Below are 18112 nucleotides of genomic sequence, written 5' to 3'. Positions count from 1 at the left end.
CTACCAATACAGCTGTTACCAAAACTAGTATTTTCTCCAAGTTCCATTTTATTGGCTTGATCAAAAGCACATTTCCTGGGAGCATGACACTGAGCTGGATACAACACCATCTCACACACCAAGGTTTTACCCATGATCTCTCCATCCCCACTCCCACCCCTGCCCTTGGCAATCAGGAAAGAAAGGTGATTTAAGTTTTGAACAGAAGTGAATACTGGGTCTTATTTTATTCATGACCTTCACGATCCTTGTTTCTAATTGCCAGACTTGCAATCTTTCTCTATAATGATCTCATTATTACCTATTTTTTCAGGTCATGAATTCAATGCCAATCTTTTAGTACATTTCAATTAACATTAACTGAGTGCTTAGGACTCTCTTCTAGATACTGCGAGGAAAATTATCAATTGATTTTTCTCTTAACAGGTGTTGAAATCAAATAGTTCCTGCTGGGCACTGTGGAGTGGCTGGAGTACCTGCCACAAGTCCCACGTATTGCCAACTTCCAACCAGCTTTACTTAAGACACTTGGGTGTGGAAAGCTAATGCTGTCTCTGAAATAAATAGGTGATGATGGCAGAATTAGACCTTGCAGAGGGATCTGATTTACTTGATACTATTTTGGGCAGCAGTTATGTCCCTATAACTAAAATGTGTTAGGTTATCTTATCAATAATGTGGAACAGAACTACCCCTCCCACAACACAGATCTCTAATCTGACAGATTTTTTAAAATCGAAAAACTGTCTCCCCAAAGCAACTGCAATAAACAATAATTGGCTCTCAGACTGGCCAACCAACAAACAGAAAAACAAATAGGCAAACCCAACTCTAAAACCAAACTGCTAACACTGTATCCCAGCAACCCTGTCATGTGAAATTGAATAAAAATAAGTTACTCAGCCTATAAAGATGTTTGCATTTCTAAAACCAGGATATTACCTGCTCAATTCATCAGCCTCTTGTTGAAGGTTCTGTGCATGGTCAACAGCCTCCTGAACTAAATCATGACTGAGGTTGCTTAGGTTGGATAGTTTTCTTTGTAGTTCATTTTTGGCTCCATCTATTTCAGCATAAATCCCTGATGCATTCTAAAGAAAATATTTAAAAAAGAATTGAATTTAGAGGGACTTAAAATATTTTTCCCAGGGAGCACCAAAGATAATCCGTATTCCTCCTTACTATGAAGTTCAGTAAGTTTCAGGACAGATCTACAAGAGTCTAAAAGGTTATACATAGATATTTATCTACTTGCATCTTCAACTCCTTCTCTACTGATTGCTTCCCTAGCATTCAGACATGCTCTGCCATCTCTCATCCGAAAAGAAAACTAAACAGAAACCCTCCATTGTCTACACTTCTCCCTAATGTTATTACCCTACTTTTTTATTCCTTTCATAGCAAAATAGACACCCCCCCCCCCCAAAACAAAAGTGTTTCTGCATGCTATCTCTATCTCATCATCTTTAAATTCACGCTTTTGACCTATTCCAGTCTGGTTTTTACCTCAATACTCCACCAACACAGAAATTCACTTAATGATTTCTGAGTTACTAAACCTAATGGGTATCATTCAGTTCTCATCTTATCTGACCTCTCAGCTGCATTTCTTTTGCTGACTACTCTCCCTGACACTCACCTTGTAACATGACCTCTCTTAATCTTCAATTCAACTGTAGACCTATGATCTTAGCTAAAGACCCGCACAGGATGCTGCTGCAAATTTATGACTTTCAGCCTTGGCTGGGCCCTCAACGCTGAAAAGAATTCGCTCTCCCAGTCACTCACATAGTGACTCTAAACACTGTCACCATTCCAAAGCCAATAATAATTCCTTCCCCCACCCCTTTCCGATTCTCATCAGGTCACTTTCTTTTCTTTTTTATTTAGAAGACATAAGCTAACTGTTAGTGGGAACACTTTTTTCCAGCTCCCAATGTGATGTTCCTTCCCTATGAAGGCAGCTCCATTAGTGGAACTACAGACCTTTCCACCTTTTCCTTATTCTGCCATGAGAGGAGGAGCGGTTTATTTGCTTGGTCAGTTTAGGGGATGACTATACAGAGCCTGTGCAACTCCACCCTTCCGCTCTTGGGAGCAAGCAGCCAGCAGAAAGCTGAGCTTCCCTGTGCTCCTGCACACAGCAAAAGCTGTCCTGGGCAGAAGCCCCTCCCCGCCCCAGGAACCCTGCGGTGTTGCCGGTCTCGGTGGGCAGACCTGCCTAATTCTGGGATTGAGTATCAGCAATCCCACTTGGCTAAGGGATCTCTTAAGAAGCCACACCCTCAATTTAGCTGAAATAAAGGTGATAGTCTTGGTCGTAATATTTACTGTTTATTTTTCAACTTGTTTAGAACTCGGGTGCTGAAAGGGGTACCATTTTTTGATAGCCCCTAAGAGCCTCCAACACCGACAACCAGGAGTTTCCCCAACTCTTTGCTACCACCCCCCAGCTCCCTCCCCAGCCAACCCTATACACTTACTTGTAGCTACATCTTCCTCATATTTTAGGATGAAAAGTGTTCCTTTTCTGTACAAGGCATGCTCCCCTATTTTCTCAGTGCCCCTGTTTTCTGTTTTCTTGCTCCCTAGCTATTGGCTCTTCTCAGATATAAATATGCTTAAGTTCCTACTAAAAAACAAACAATTACTTGACTCTAGCTTCCGCTGCAGCTTCTTCTCTTGTGTTAATGAAGTGCTCACCACAGAAATGGTTCTTGCCCCAAAGTTCCCAATGTCAGACCCCATACTGCCAGGTCCATTAGACACTTTCTTGTATTTACCGGGTCTGGCTCTGGTTTGTGACAGTGTTGGTCACAGTCTCTGCCTTAAAACCCTTGTTTACCCCAGTTTCTGTGATGCTGCTCTCTCCCGGTCTCCTATTTCTCTGGCCAGGCAGAAGACTTTCAAAGCTGGTGTTCCTAGGGGCTAGACTCAGTCCTTTCCTGTCTGAGCAATCTAACTCCTTTCTCTGAACCCAGCCTTTTAGTCTTCTGATCCATTCTCCACCACCTTGCAGGAATGGTGAACTTTCTATTAAGCAAATCTGATCATATTATTTCCCTTCTGAAAATCAGCCACTTGCTTTGCATGAACAAATCCAATTCCTAAGCGAGGCTTCAGCAACTGACTCCTCCTCTTACCAATTTCATCATTTCTCACCACTTCCCACCCAACCACATCCCATGGTCCAAACTTGACTGATTGTTGTTTTCATGCTCCGTAATTTTTTCTGGCACCTGTGCCTTTTCACATATTTTCTCTGTCTGGAATAACTTCTCTTTGTTTTCTGTCTGATCACCTGGAAAAGTTCTACTCATCCTTCCAAATTCAGCTCAGATATCACTTCCTTTATGAAGCCATCTCTAACCTCTCTAGGGTGAGCTGTGTTGCCACATATTTCAATTATTCACGTGCCACACGACTGTAATGATTTTACATTATTATCCACCCACCAGATTATATAATCTTAGAAGGCAGGGACTATGTTTAATTTATTTTTATACTCCCAGAATGTAGCATAGTTCCTAGCTCATAGGGTTTATGTCTATGGAGATAGTATTAAGGCTGTAGTCCATTTGGTTGGTCATCTGGGGAACAATACTTTGAAAAAAAAGTTTTCAGTTGTATAAGCAGAAAAAATACCATGGATATTCTACGTTTACTCATTAATTTGCTCAACAAATATTCATTGTGTACCCACTATGTGCCAGGTACTCTTTCAGGAGATAGAACACATAGCTATGAACACAGTCTCTACTCTCAAGGAATTTACAATCTAGCGGGAATATACAGTAATAAATAAAACAAGTGGTTAAATAAGTGAACAAGCTAATTTCAGAGAATAAAAAATATTTTGAATAAAAGATAACAGGTACGATGGGTTAGAGAGTGATCGAGGGCAAGAGAATGACTTGGACTGAATGTTCACAAGGACACTAGACATTTGAAGATCTGGGGATAGCAGGTGCAAAAGTCCTGAGGCAAGAAAAAGTATGGTGTGTTTGAAAAACAGGGAGGAGTTGGACTGTATGAACAGGAGTGGGCTGAAGTGTAGTGAGGAGGGAGAGAGTGGGTATGAGGTCAGAGAGGTGGGCCAGAGTAAGGTCACTTAGGGCCTCACGGGCCATGTAGCATGAGTTTGTTTCTTACTTTAAGTATCACTGGAGGTTTTGTGTGGGATAAATAATGTTATCTGATTATGTTTTTAAAGGATTGTTCTGCTGCTGCATAGAGAATGGATCCTGAGGGGCAGGTGTGGAGGCAAATGAATCAGTAGGAGGCTCTTTCAGAAGTCCATGCTGGAGATGAGGAGACTTGGACTCATACTCAAGAGTAGCAGCAGAGAAGAGGGTAGTGGTCAGAAATCAGGATTCGGTTTGGAGGTAGGGCCAACAGGTCTTGTTGAAATGGGAGTGAGGGGAAAGGAGAAATCAAGAAGGACTCCAGAATTTTGATTTGAGCAATTGGATTGTGCCAGTTACTGAGCTCGGTGAAACTAGGGAAGAGGGTGTTATTCAGAATATGTTAAGTTTGATATGCCTATCACACATCTAAGTGGTAGATGAAATTGTGATTTAGCTACATACCACACTGAGTTCTTACTTGAAAATGTCAAGTAAGCATTTGGATATAGAAGCTTGGAACTCAGTGGAGGTCTCAGAGCTAGAGGTACACATTGTGGAATCATGCATCTAATTGTTCTTTAAAGTCATGGGATTCATTGCGATCAACTAGGGAGAGAGTATAAGTAGAAAAAAGGGCCCAGGACTGAGCACTGAACCATTCATTATCCAGAGCAGGGACCAACATGGCCCAGGGCCAAGTGTGGCCTGAGGCCTATTTTTATATAGCTCCCCACTAGGAATATTTTTTACATTTTTAAAGAGTTCTAAAAAACATAAAACCAAACCAAATAAAGAAGAATAAGGGAGAACAGTTTTATGTGGCCTGCAGAGCCTAAAATATTTACCACATAGTGGACATGCAGAGGCGAAGCTAGCAAAGTTGGCTGAGAAGAAATGGCCATGGAGGAAGGAGAAGAATCAGATGAGTGGGGTACTGGAGAACCCAGGACAGGAGCTCCAAGTGTTTAAAAATAGAGGGAAGGGTAATTAGTGGCAGGGCTAACAAAGCTGAGGAGAGAGAAACAACCATGGTTTTGGCTATGTTGAGGTCGCTAATGACCTGGACAAAAATAGTCTCAGTGAAGGGACATGGAATCCCATTTGGAGTGGGTTGAGTACAGTAGACAGTGGGTGGCTGGAAGGTGGAAACAGCAACTGTAAATGACTCTTGAGATGTTTTGCTGTGAAGCAGAGTAATGGGGCAGAGATTAGAGGGGATGTGAGCAGGGCTTTTCTTCTTTTTAATTTTTAAAAGATAGGAGACACTAGAGTATGTTTCTATGTTGGCAGTAATGATTCAGTAAAGAGGAAGAATTGGGCAAAACAGAAGAGAGAGGGCACAGTTTGGGAGTGAAACCCAGCAACCATGTTTTTGAGCAGAGGAAGGATGGGATTCAGAGCATAGGTGGAGGGATTAAACTTTGACAGGAGAAGGGACGTTTCACTAACTATAATAGGAAGGAAGGTAGAAGTGTAGATACACATGCAGGTAGACTTGTAGCTTTGGGGAGGGAAGATGAGGGGAATTATCCTCTCTTTGTTCCTAATTTTCAGCGAAGCATGAAGCAAATTCAGCAGCCAGACTGATAGAAGGGGAGGTGGGTTTCCCACCAGTCATACTGGCTTCTCTGGTGTGGCCATGATGCTGAGGGTATTTGGGTTTACAGGGTTAAGGGATTAGAATTCTCAGGTGAGTACAATAGGGGAAGAGGTAGGTATGGAAGTAAAGGGTGTTTGCAAAGAATGATTATACTGATAATTTTAGCTCCTTAAGGAAGGAAGGGCAAATGAAATGGAGGAGGTTTTGGCGTGGCTAGAGAATTGGTGGAGTGTGCCTTCTAGAGTAAGTGAGATAAGAGGTGGTGCTCAGGGAGGGAGGTGCTTGATACTGGGATGGAGGTGCTTGATACTGGGATTTGGGAGAGGTACTCTTAGTGATGACAAGACCTGGGTCTGGTCATACTAGGGATTACAGAGGTGGATGGGAGGAAAAGCTTGTTGGACAGGAGAAGTTCAAGGAACCGGAGGTCTGAGAGCTGGTGGACTCATCCATCTGGATTTTGATGTCACCAAGGATAGTGGTGGGAGTAGGGATGGAGAGGAAGACAGGGATGGAGAGGAAGCTAAAATAGTCAAAGCATGAGATGGTGATCAGATGACTTTAAAATAATATCTTTTTGAAGGTAATAAAAATGAGCTAGGAGTACTTTTGTGGGAGAGGAACCAAGATGGCGGAGTAGAAGGATGTGCTCTCACTCCCTCTTGTGAGAACACCAGAATCACAACTACCTGCTGGACAATCATCGACAGGAAGACACTGGAACTCACCAAAAAAAATACCCCATATCCAAAGACAAACGAGAAGCCACAATGAGATGGTAGGAGGGGCACAGTCACAGTAAAATCAAATCCCATAACTGCTGGGTGGGTGACTCACAGACTGGAGAACACTTATACCACAGAAGTCCACCCACTGGAGTGAAGGTTCTGAGCCCCACGTCAGGCTTCCCAACCTGGGGGTCTGGCAACGGGAGGAGGAATTCCTAGAGAATCAGACTTTGAAGTCTAGTGGGATTTGATTGCAGGACTTCGACAGGACTGGGGGAAACAGAGACTCCACTCTTGGAGGGCACACACAAAGTAGTGTGCACATTGGGACCCAGGGGAAGGAGCAGTGACCCAGGGGAGACTGAACCAGACCTACCTGCTAGTGTTGGAGGGTCTCCTGCAGAGGCGGGGGGTGGCTGTGGCTCACCGTGGGGACAAGGACACTGGCAGCAGAGGTTCTGGGAAGTACTCCTTGGCGTGAGCCCTCCCAGAGTCTGTCATTAACCCAATCAAAGAGCCCAGGTAGGCTCCAGTGTTGGGTTGTGTCAGACCAACCAACCAACAGGGAGGGAACCCAGCCCCACCCATCAACAGTCAAGCAGATTAAAGTTTTACTGAGCTCTGCCCACCAGAGCAACAGTCAGCTCTACCCACCACCAGTCTCTCCCATCAGGAAACTTACACAAGCCTCTTAGATAGCCTCATCCACCAGAGGGCAGACAGCAGAAGCAAGAAGAACTACAATCTTGCAGCCTGTGTAACAAAAACCACATTCACAGAAAGATAGACAAGATGAAAAGGCAGAGGGCTATGTACCAGATGAAGGAACAAGATAAAATCCCAGAAAAACAACTAAATGAAGTGGAGATAGGCAACCTCAGAAAAAGAATTCAGAATAATGATAGTGAAGATGATCCAGGACCTCGGAAAAACAGTGGAGGCAAAGACTGAGAAGATGCAAGAAATGTTTAACAAAGATCTATAAGAACTAAAGAACAAACAAACAGAGATGAACAATACAACAACTGAAATGAAAACTACACTAGAAGGAATCAATAGCAGAATAACTGAGGCAGAAGAACGGATAAGTGACGTGGAAGACAGAATGGAGGAATTCACTGCTGTGGAACAGAATAAAGAAAAAAGAATGAAAAGAAATGAAGACAGCCTAAGAGACCTCTGGGACAACATTAAACACAACAACATTCGCATTATAGGGGTCCCAGAAGGAGAAGAGAGAGAGAAAGGACCCAAGAAAATATTTGAAGAGGTTATAGTCGAAAACTTCCCTAACATGGGAAAGGAAACAGCTACCCAAGTCCAGGAAGCGCAGAGAGTCCCATACAGGATAAATCCAAGAAGAAACACGCTGAGACACATAGTAATCAAACTGGCAAAAATTAAAGAGAAAGAAAAATTACTGAAAGCAGCAAGGGAAAAACGACAAATAACATACAAGGGAACTCCCATAAGGTTAACAGCTGATTTCTCAGCAGAAACTCTACAAGCCAGAAGGGAGTGGCATGATATACTTAAAGTGATGAAAGGGAAGAACCTACAACCAAGATTACTCTACCCAGCAAGGATCTCATTCAGATTTGATGGAGAAATCAAAAGCTTTACAGACAAGCGAAAGCTAAGGGAATTCAGCACCATCAAACCAGCTCTACAACAAATGCTAAAGGAACTTCTCTAAGTGGGAAACACAAGAGAAGAAAAGGACCTACAAAAACAAACCCAAAACAATTAAGAAAATGGTCATAGGAACATACATATCGATAATTACCTGAAACATGAATGGATTAAATGCTCCAACCAAAAGACACAGGCTTGCTGAATGGATACAAAAACAAGACCCATATATATGCTGTCTACAAGAGACCCACTTCAGACCTAGGGACACATACAGACTGAAAGTGAGGGGATGGAAAAAGATATTCCATGCAAACGGAAATCAAAAGAAGGCTGGAGTAGCAATACTCATATCAGAAAAAACAGACTTTAAAATAAAGAATGTTACAAGAGACAAGGAAGGACACTACATAATGATCAAGAGATCAATCCAAGAAGAAGATATAACAATTATAAATTTTTATGCACCCAACATAGGAGCACCTCAATACATAAGGCAACTGCTAACAGCCATAAAAGAGGAAATCGACAGTAACACAATAATAGTGGGGGACTTTAACACCTCACTTACACCAATGGACAGATCATCCAAAATGAAAATAGATAAGGAAACAGAAGCTTTAAATGACACAATAGACCAGATAGATTTAATTGATATTTATAGGACATTCCATCCAAAAACAGCAGATTACACTTTCTTCTCAAGTGCACATGGAACATTCTCCAGGATAGATCACATCTTGGGTCACAAATCAAGCCTCAGTAAATTTAAGAAAATTGAAATCATATCAAGCGTCTTTTCTGACCACAACGCTATGAGATTAGAAATGAATTACAGGGGAAAAAATGTAAAACACAAACACATGGAGGCTAAACACTATGTTACTAAATAACCAAGAGATCACTGAAGAAATCAAAGAGGAAATCAAAAAACACCTAGAGACAATGACAATGAAAACACGACGATCCAAAACCTATGGGATGCAGCAAAAGCAATTCTAAGAGGGAAGTTTATAGTTATACAAGCCTACCTCAAGAAAAAAGAAAAATCTCAAATAAACAGTCTAACCTTACATCTAAAGGAACTAGAGAAAGAAGAACAAACAAAACCCTAAGTTAGCAGAAGGAAAGATATCATAAAGATCAGAGCAGAAATAAATGAAATAGAAACAAAGAAAACAATAGCAAAGATCAATAAAACTAAAAGCTGGTTCTTTGAGAAGATAAACAAAATTGATAAACCATTAGCCAGACTCATCAAGAAAAAAAGGGAGAGGACTCAAATCAGTAAAATTAGAAATGAAAAAGGAGAAGTTACAACAGACACTGCAGAAATACAAAGCATCCTAAGACACTACTACAAGCAACTCTAGGTCAATAAAATGGACAACCTGGAAGAAATGGACAAATTCTTAGAAACGCATAACCTTCCAAGACTGAACCAGGAAGAAAGAGAAAATATGAACAGACCAATCACAAGTAATGAAATTGAAACTGTGATTAAAAATCTTCCAACAAACAAAAGTCCAGGACCAGATGGCTTCACAGGCAAACTGTATCAAACATTTAGAGAAGAACTAACACCCATCCTTCTCAAACTCTTCCAAAAATTTGCAGAGGAAGGAACACTCCCAAACTCATTCTATGAGGCCACCATCACCCTGATACCAAAACCAGACAAAGCTACTACAAAAAAAGAAAATTACAGACCAATATCACTGATGAATATAGATGCAAAAATCCTCAACAAAATACTAGCAAACAGAATCCAACAACACATGAAAAGGATCACACACCGTGATCAAGTGGGATTTATCCCAGGGATGCAAGGATTCTTCAATATACGCAAATCAATCAATGTGATACACCATATTAACATATTGAAGAATAAAAACCATATGATCATCTCAATAGATGCAGAGAAAGCTTTTGACAAAATTCAACACCCATTTATGATAAAAACTCTCCAGAAAGTGGGCATAGAGGGAACCTACCTCAACGTAATAAAGGCCGTATATGACAAGCCCACAGCAAACATCATTCTCAATGGTGAAAAACTGAAAGCATTTCCTCTAAGATCAGGAACAGGACAAGGATGTCCACTCTCACCACTATTATTCAACATAGCTTTGGAAGTCCTAGCCACGGCAATCAGAGAAGAAAAAGAAATAAAAGGAATACAAATTGGAAAAGAAGAAGTAAAACTGTCACTGTTTGCAGATGACATGATACTATACATAAAGAATCCTACAAATGCCACCAGAAAACTACTAGAGCTAATCAATGAATTTAGTAAAGTTGCAGGATACAGAATTAATGCACAGAAATCTCTTGCATTCCTATACACTAATGATGAAAACTCTGAAAGAGAAATTAAGGAAACAGTCCCATTTACCATTGCAACAAAAAGTATAAACTACCTAGGAATGAACCTACCTAGGGAGACAAAAGACCTGTATGCAGAAAACTATAAGACACTGATGAAAGAAATTAAAGATGATACAAACAGATGGAGAGATATACCATGTTCTTGGATTGGAAGAATCAACATTGTGAAAATGACTATACTACCCAAAGCAATCTACAGATTCAATGCAATCCCTATCAAGCTACCAATGGCATTTTTCACAGAACTAGAACAAATCATCTTAAAATTTGTATGGAGACACAAAAGACCCCGAATAGCCAAAGCAGTCTTGAGGGAAAAAAACGGAGCTGGAGGAATCAGACTCCCTGACTTCAGACTATACTACAAAGCTACAGTAATCAAGACAATATGGTACTGGCACAAAAACAGAAATATATATCAATGGAACAAGATAGAAAGCCCAGAGGTAAACCCACGCACCTATGGTCAACTAATCTATGACAAAGGAGGCAAAGATGCACAATGGAGAAAAGACAGTCTCTTCAATAAGTGGTGCTGGGAAAACTGGACAGCTACATGTAAAAGAATGAAATTAGAACACTCCCGAACACCATACACAAAAATAAACTCAAAATGGATTCGAGACCTAAATGTAAGACCGGACACTATAAAACCCTTAGAGGAAAACATAGGAAGAACGCCCTTTGACATAAATCACAGCAAGATCTTTTTTGATCCACCTCCTAGAGTAATGGAAATAAAAACAAAAATAAACAAATGGGACCTAATGAAACTTCAAAGCTTTTGCACAGCAGAGGAAACCATAAACAAGACGAAAAGACAACCCTCAGAATGGGAGAAAATATTTGCAAACAAATCAACGGACAAAGGATTAATCTCCAAAATATATAAACAGCTCATGCAGCTCAATATTAAAGAAACAAACAGCCCAATCCAAAAATGGGCAGAAGACCTAAATAGACATTTCTCCAAAGAAGACATACAGATGGCCAAGAAGCACATGAAAAGCTGCTCAACATCACTAATTATTAGAGAAATGCAAATCAAAACTACAATGAGGTATCACCTCACACCAGTTAGAATGGGCATCATCAGAAAATCTACAAACAACAAATGCTGGAGAGGGTGTGGAGAAAAGGGAACCCTCTTGCACTGTTGGTGGGAATGTAAACTGATACAGCCACTATGGAGAACAGTATGGAGGTTCCTTAAAAAACTAAAAATAGAATTACCATATGACCCAGCAATCCCACTACTGGGCATATACCCAGAGAAAACCACAGTTCAAAAAGACACATGCACCCCAGTGTTCATTGCAGCACTGTTTACAATAGCCAGGTCATGGAAGCAACCTAAATGCCCATCGACAGACGAATGGATAAAGAAGATGTGGTACATATATACAGTGGAATATTACTCAGCCATAAAAAGGAACGAAACTGAGTCATTTGTTGAGACGTGGATGGATCTAGAGACTGTCATACAGAGTGAAGTAAGTCAGAAAGAGAAAAAGAAATATCGTATATTAACGCATGTATGTGGAACCTAGAAAAATGGTACAGATGAGCTGGTTTGCAGGGCAAAAGTTGAGACACAGATGCAGAGAACAAACGTATGGACACCAAGGGGGTAAAGCCGAGGGGGGGTGGGGATGGTGGTGTGCTGAAGTGGGCGATTGGGATTGATATGTATACACTGATGTGTATAAAATTGATGACTAATAAGAACCTGCTGTATAAAAAAAAATTAAATTAAATTAAAAAGAAGAGTACTTTCGTGATGGTTTGGTTCACTGCATTTATCAGAAAATTTCTACTTTAAAAAATGTGACTTTTATTGATTTTGAATGTCAGCTTTATTAAACATACAACTTACGAGTAAAGATTGAGTAGGATGTATCTAGATTTACATTTTCTACAGAACTTTCTGTGATTATCTGTGCTGACCGAAATGGCAGCCACTAGCACATGTGGTGCTATTGAGCAAATGAAATGTGGCTAATGTGACTGAGAAATTAAATTTTAATTTTATTTCATTTTAAGTAATTTAAATTTAAATTTAAGTAGCCATGTGTGGCTAGTGGCAACTGTACAATGAAAGGAACTGAAAAATTCAGTCACCTGATCTTATTTTTACAATGCCAGCTAACTTGATAGACTGAATTGGAGTTGATTATTCTTCTGTGACACTGAGCTCCTGTTCTAACCTGCTATAAATACTAACCTGAACAAGTCATGTGTGTCCTTACCTTTATTATGTCATCAAGTTCTGAAAGGGTCAGCCGAGGCATAGTTAGTGAGTCGGAAGACATCCTCAGAGACGCGTTCACCCCTGCCATCTGTTCCCTCACTGTGTCATGCTGTTTCTGCACGAGGAAGAGCAAGGGAGAGAGGAAGAAAAGGTCGCTTTAGATAAAGAAGGCATCAGGGAGAGTGCTGTCAGCTTGCTGCCACTGCACTCCGACAGATCCAGGTTCCTATCCCAGACCCACCAATGAATTGCTGTGTCACTCTGGGTAATTCGACCCGGCCCAGGCTCAGCTTTCTCATTTATAAAATGGAGATAATGAAAGTAAGCACCTCAGGAGCTTCAAAGAACTTAGTTATGATTATTACTTACAGTGCCACCACATCAAAGAGAGTTCACACTCCAGAGAGGGCCCTTGCCTCTTTCTGCATAAATGTGAAATGGGGCTAGGGATACAGGATTGAACAGGCTCTGTATTTGCAGTAATTGAAAACTGAATTAATTCCAAAAAGCATTTATCATGTGCTAACTTTGGGCCAGGCACAAATAGCTCATTTGGACAGCAATAAAGTATATACAAAAGAATCTTAATGTCCTTTTAAAAATTTAAAATGGCCCTATTATCAAAGCATAAAACTGTGATCTCGCTTCCTCCTACTCTGAGCTCTTTATGTTAGATGCTCAGATGTTCTGAGGAGGGAAATTGCCCAAGTGTGGTTATATTTTTTTTCTTCTTTTTTTTTCAGTTTTTTTAATTGAAGTATAGTTGATTTACAATGTTGTACCAATCTCTGCTGTACAGAAAAGTGACTCAGTTATACACATGTATACACTCTTTTTTTTAATATTCTTTTCCATTATGGTTTATCACAGGATATTGAATATAGTTCCCTGTGCTATACATTAGGACCTTGTTGTTTATCCATTCTAAATGTAATAGTTTGCATCTACCAACCCCAAACTCCCAGTCCATCCTTCTCCCTCCCCCACTCCCCCTTGGCAACCACAAGTCTGTTCTCCATGTCTGTGTCTGTTTCTCTTTTGTAGATAGGTTCATTTGTGCCATATTTTAGATTCCACATATAAGTGATATCATGTGGTATTTGTCTTTCTCTTTCTGACTTACTTCACTTAGTATGATAATCTCTAGGTCCATCCACATGTTGCTGCAAATAGCATTATTCCATTCTTTTTCATGGCTGAGTAGTATTCCATTGTATATATGTATCACATCTTCTTCATCCATTCATCTGTCAATGGACATTTAAGTTGTTTCTATGTTTTGGCTATTGTGAATAGTGCTGCTATGAACATAGGGGTGCATGTACCTTTTTGAATTATAGTTTTGTCTGGGTATATTCCCAGAAGTGGGATTGCTGGATCATACAGTAATTCTATTTTTAGTTTTCTGAGGAACCTCCATACTGTTTTCCATAGTGGCTGTAACAACTTACTTTCCCACCAACAGTGTAGGAGGGTTCCCTTTTCTGCACACCCTCTCCAGCATTTGTTATTTGTAGACTTTTTCTCTTTTTAATTTTTTTCTTTTTATTAATTTATTTTTGGCTGCATTGGGTCTTTGTTGCTGCACGCAGAGTTTCTCTAGTTGCAGCGAGCAGGGATACTCTTCGTTGTGGTGCGCGGGCTTCTCATTGCTGTGGTTTCCCTTGTTGCGGAACCCGGGCTCTAGGCACGTGGGCTCTGTAGTTGCTCTAGGGCGTGCAGGCTTGTTGTGGCGCTTGGGCTCTAGAGCACAGGCTCAGTAGTTGTGGCACACGGGCTTAGTTGCTCTGCGGCATGTGGGATCTTCCTGGACCAGGGATCGAACCTGTGTCCCCTGCATTGGCAGGCGGATTCTTAACCACTGCATCACCAGGGAAGTCCCTTGTTTTTTTTTTTTTTAATATATTAATTAATTTATTTATTTTTAGCTGTGTTGGGCCTTCGCCTCTGTGCGAGGGCCCTCTCCAGTTGCGGTGAGCGGGGGCTACTCTTCATCGCGGTGCGCGGGCCTCTCACTATCGTGGCCTCTCTTGTTGCGGAGCACAGGCTCCAGACGCGCAGGCTCAGTAATTGTGGCTCACGGGCCCAGTTGCTCCGCAGCATGTGGGATCTTCCCAGACCAGGGCTCAGAACCCATGACCCCTGCATTGGCAGGCGGATTCTCAACCACTGCGCCACCAGGGAAGCCCTTTTTTTTTTTTTTTAATAAATTTATTTATTTATTTATTTATTTATGGCTGTGTTGGGTCTTCGTTTCTGTGTGAGGGCTTTCTCCAGTTGCTGCGCGTGGGGACCACTCTTCATCGCAGTACGCGGGCCTCTCACTGTCGTGGCCTCTCTTTTTGCGGAGCACAGGCTCCAGACGCGCAGGCTCAGTAGTTGTGGCTCACGGGCTTAGTTGCTCCGCGGCATGTGGGATCCTCCCAGACCAGGACTCGAACCCATGTCCCCTGCATTAGCAGGCAGATTCCCAACCACTGTGCCACCAGGAAAGCCCCGGGAAGTCCCTTTTATTTGTAGACTTTTTAATGATGGCCATTCTGACCGGTGTGAGGTGGTATCTCATTGTAGTTTTGATTTGCATTTCTCTAATAATTAGTAATGTTGAGCATTTTTTCATGTGCCTACTTGCCATCTGTTTGTCTTCTTTGGAGAAATGTCTATTAAGGTCTTCTGCCCATTTTTCAGTTGGGTTGTTCCAAGTGTGGATATATTTTTTTGATGAATGCTTTAACTTATACTTTCACTTTGGGGTTCTAGAGTCAGGGATCTTATGATTTTGATGAAATATTGTAGAGCTTCAGAGATTGAAAGCAACACAGAATGAAACTTTAACATGGAAAAAGTAAAAGACCCATTTTATAATCTGAGTAAAAAATGAGCTGGTTACTTTAGAAATGGTAATTTAAATTAGAGTTGAAATTTTTGTTATGGTATAATCTAGGATATCACAGAAATAATTATAAAAGCCTATACTTGAATGACATACTTTAAAACTTTCTAAGTTCATCTTAATGTCTTTTCTCACTCCCTGGACTCTTTTCTGATTTAGTGGAAAAGAAGAATGAAACCCATCTTCTCCAAATACCTTGCTACAGGGAAAGACATAGGTCTAGGGACAGAAAAGTATCTCATTTGAACATCCTCTTAAAGCAAGAACATTAAAAAAAATCAATTTCCCCTCAAAATCCATCAAGCTTAATACAGTGTGACTATCTGGGGTTAATTGTTCTTGTCTTCACAAGGAGAGGTAGTTAATACAGCTCTACACAAAAGCAATATTTTAAAGTATGTACGGAAGGGAGGTCAAAAAGATTGGTATTATCTAGCTGTCTCAGAGCAGTTTTCCTGTTATAGAGTTTGAGATATGACCCCTTCCAGAAGCGCTTCTATCTGAGTTGCCTTAATGGAACACAGCTAACACCCTGAAGTAACAACCAAACTTCAAAGCCATGTGTGAACAGCACTGCCTGATAAGTTCATTGGCAGTAGTTGGAAAATGATATGCTTCAAGTTAAAGGGTTTCTGTCATTTACCAGATATAGCATTAGACAGAAATGAATAAAATTAGCTTTGAAACAAAGATATTCCCACAGAAAGATGGGCAATTTGAACAAAAGAAAGTTTAGAAACTAATAATTAGTGAAAACGACAATAATTAGCACTATTTAGCATGCTTCAGTATCCATTTCACGTATGCAAAAAATAAAACAAAGTTTCCTGACACTTAAAAAGAGATAGAAACAGTCTTGGGAAGGTGGAGCTTTGGAGTTTATGAGAATCCCTAAACAGACAGAATCTCATTTCTTTTTTCTTTTTTTTAAATTTTAAAATTTTATTTATTTTTTTATACAGCAGGTTCTTATTAGTCATCAATTTTATACACATCAGTGTATACATGTCAATCCCAATCACCCAACTCAACACACCCCCACCCCCACCCCCCTGCGGCTTTCCCCCCTTGGTGTCCATACGTTTGTTCTCTACGTCTGTGTCTCAATTTCTGCCCTGCAAACCGGTTCATCCATACCATTTTTCTAGGTTCCATATATATGCGTTAATATACGATGTTTTTCTCTTTCTGACTTACTTCACTCTGTATGATAGTCTCTAGATCCATCCACGTCTCAACAAATGACCCAATTTCATTCCTTTTTATGGCTGAGTAATATTCCACTGTATATATGTACCACATCTTCTTTATCCATTCGTCTGTCGATGGGCATTTAGGTTGCTTCCATGACCTGGCTATTGTAAACAGTGCTGCAATGAACACTGGGGTGCATGTGTCTTTTTGAACTGTGGTTTTCTCTGGGTATATGCCCAGTAGTGGGATTGCTGGGTCATATGGTAATTCTATTTTTAGTTTTTTAAGGAACCTCCATACTGTTCTCCATAGTGGCTGTATCAGTTTACATTCCCACCAACAGTGCAAGAGGGTTCCCTTTTCTCCACACCCTCTCCAGCATTTGTTGTTTGTAGATTTTCTGATGATGCCCATTCTAACTGGTGTGAGGTGATACCTCATTGTAGTTTTGATTTGCATTTCTCTAATAATTAGTGATGTTGAGCAGCTTTTCATGTGCTTCTTGGCCATCTGTATGTCTTCTTTGGAGAAATGTCTATTTAGGTCTTCTGCCCATTTTTGGATTGGGCTGTTTGTTTCTTTAATATTGAGCTGCATGAGCTGTTTATATATTTTGGAGATTAATCCTTTGTCCGTTGATTTGTTTGCAAATATTTTCTCCCATTCTGAGGGTTGTCTTTTCGTCTTGTTTATGGTTTCCTCTGCTGTGCAAAAGCTTTGAAGTTTCATTAGGTCCCATTTGTTTATTTTTGTTTTTATTTCCATTACTCTAGGAGGTGGATCAAAAAAGATCTTGCTGTGATTTATGTCAAAGGGCGTTCTTCCTATGTTTTCCTCTAAGGGTTTTATAGTGTCCGGTCTTACATTTAGGTCTCGAATCCATTTTGAGTTTATTTTTGTGTATGGTGTTCGGGAGTGTTCTAATTTCATTCTTTTACATGTAGCTGTCCAGTTTTCCCAGCACCACTTATTGAAGAGACTGTCTTTTCTCTATTGTGCATCTTTGCCTCCTTTGTCATAGATTAGTTGACCATAGGTGCGTGGGTTTATCTCTGGGCTTTCTATCTTGTTCCATTGATATATATTTCTGTTTTTGTGCCAGTACCATATTGTCTTGATTACTGTAGCTTTGTAGTATAGTCTGAAGTCAGGGAGTCTGATTCCTCCAGCTCCGTTTTTTTCCCTCAAGACTGCTTTGGCTATTCGGGGTCTTTTGTGTCTCCATACAAATTTTAAGATGATTTGTTCTAGTTCTGTGAAAAATGCCATTGGTAATTTGATAGGGATTGCATTGAATCT

General features: G+C 40.5%; 1 protein-coding gene across 5 annotated transcripts in view; it reads right to left on the bottom strand.

Moving 5' to 3' along the window:
* LAMA4 (laminin subunit alpha 4) overlaps positions 1-18112 on the bottom strand; it is a 148695-nt gene that overhangs the window by 47301 nt on the left and 83282 nt on the right. For all 5 annotated transcript variants that reach the window (XM_061206771.1, XM_061206770.1, XM_061206769.1 and 2 more), the window contains exons 13-14: positions 12725-12841; positions 943-1091 (exon numbers count right to left, since the gene is read on the bottom strand). In XM_061206771.1, the coding sequence (XP_061062754.1) occupies positions 943-1091; positions 12725-12841 (266 nt within the window). The remainder of the gene's footprint in view (positions 1-942; positions 1092-12724; positions 12842-18112) is intronic.

Source organism: Eubalaena glacialis, chromosome 12, assembly GCF_028564815.1.
Source record: "Eubalaena glacialis isolate mEubGla1 chromosome 12, mEubGla1.1.hap2.+ XY, whole genome shotgun sequence".
NCBI lineage: Eukaryota > Metazoa > Chordata > Mammalia > Artiodactyla > Balaenidae > Eubalaena > Eubalaena glacialis.
Note: the sequence above shows the minus strand (reverse complement) of the source record. Positions and strands in the feature narration are given on the sequence as shown.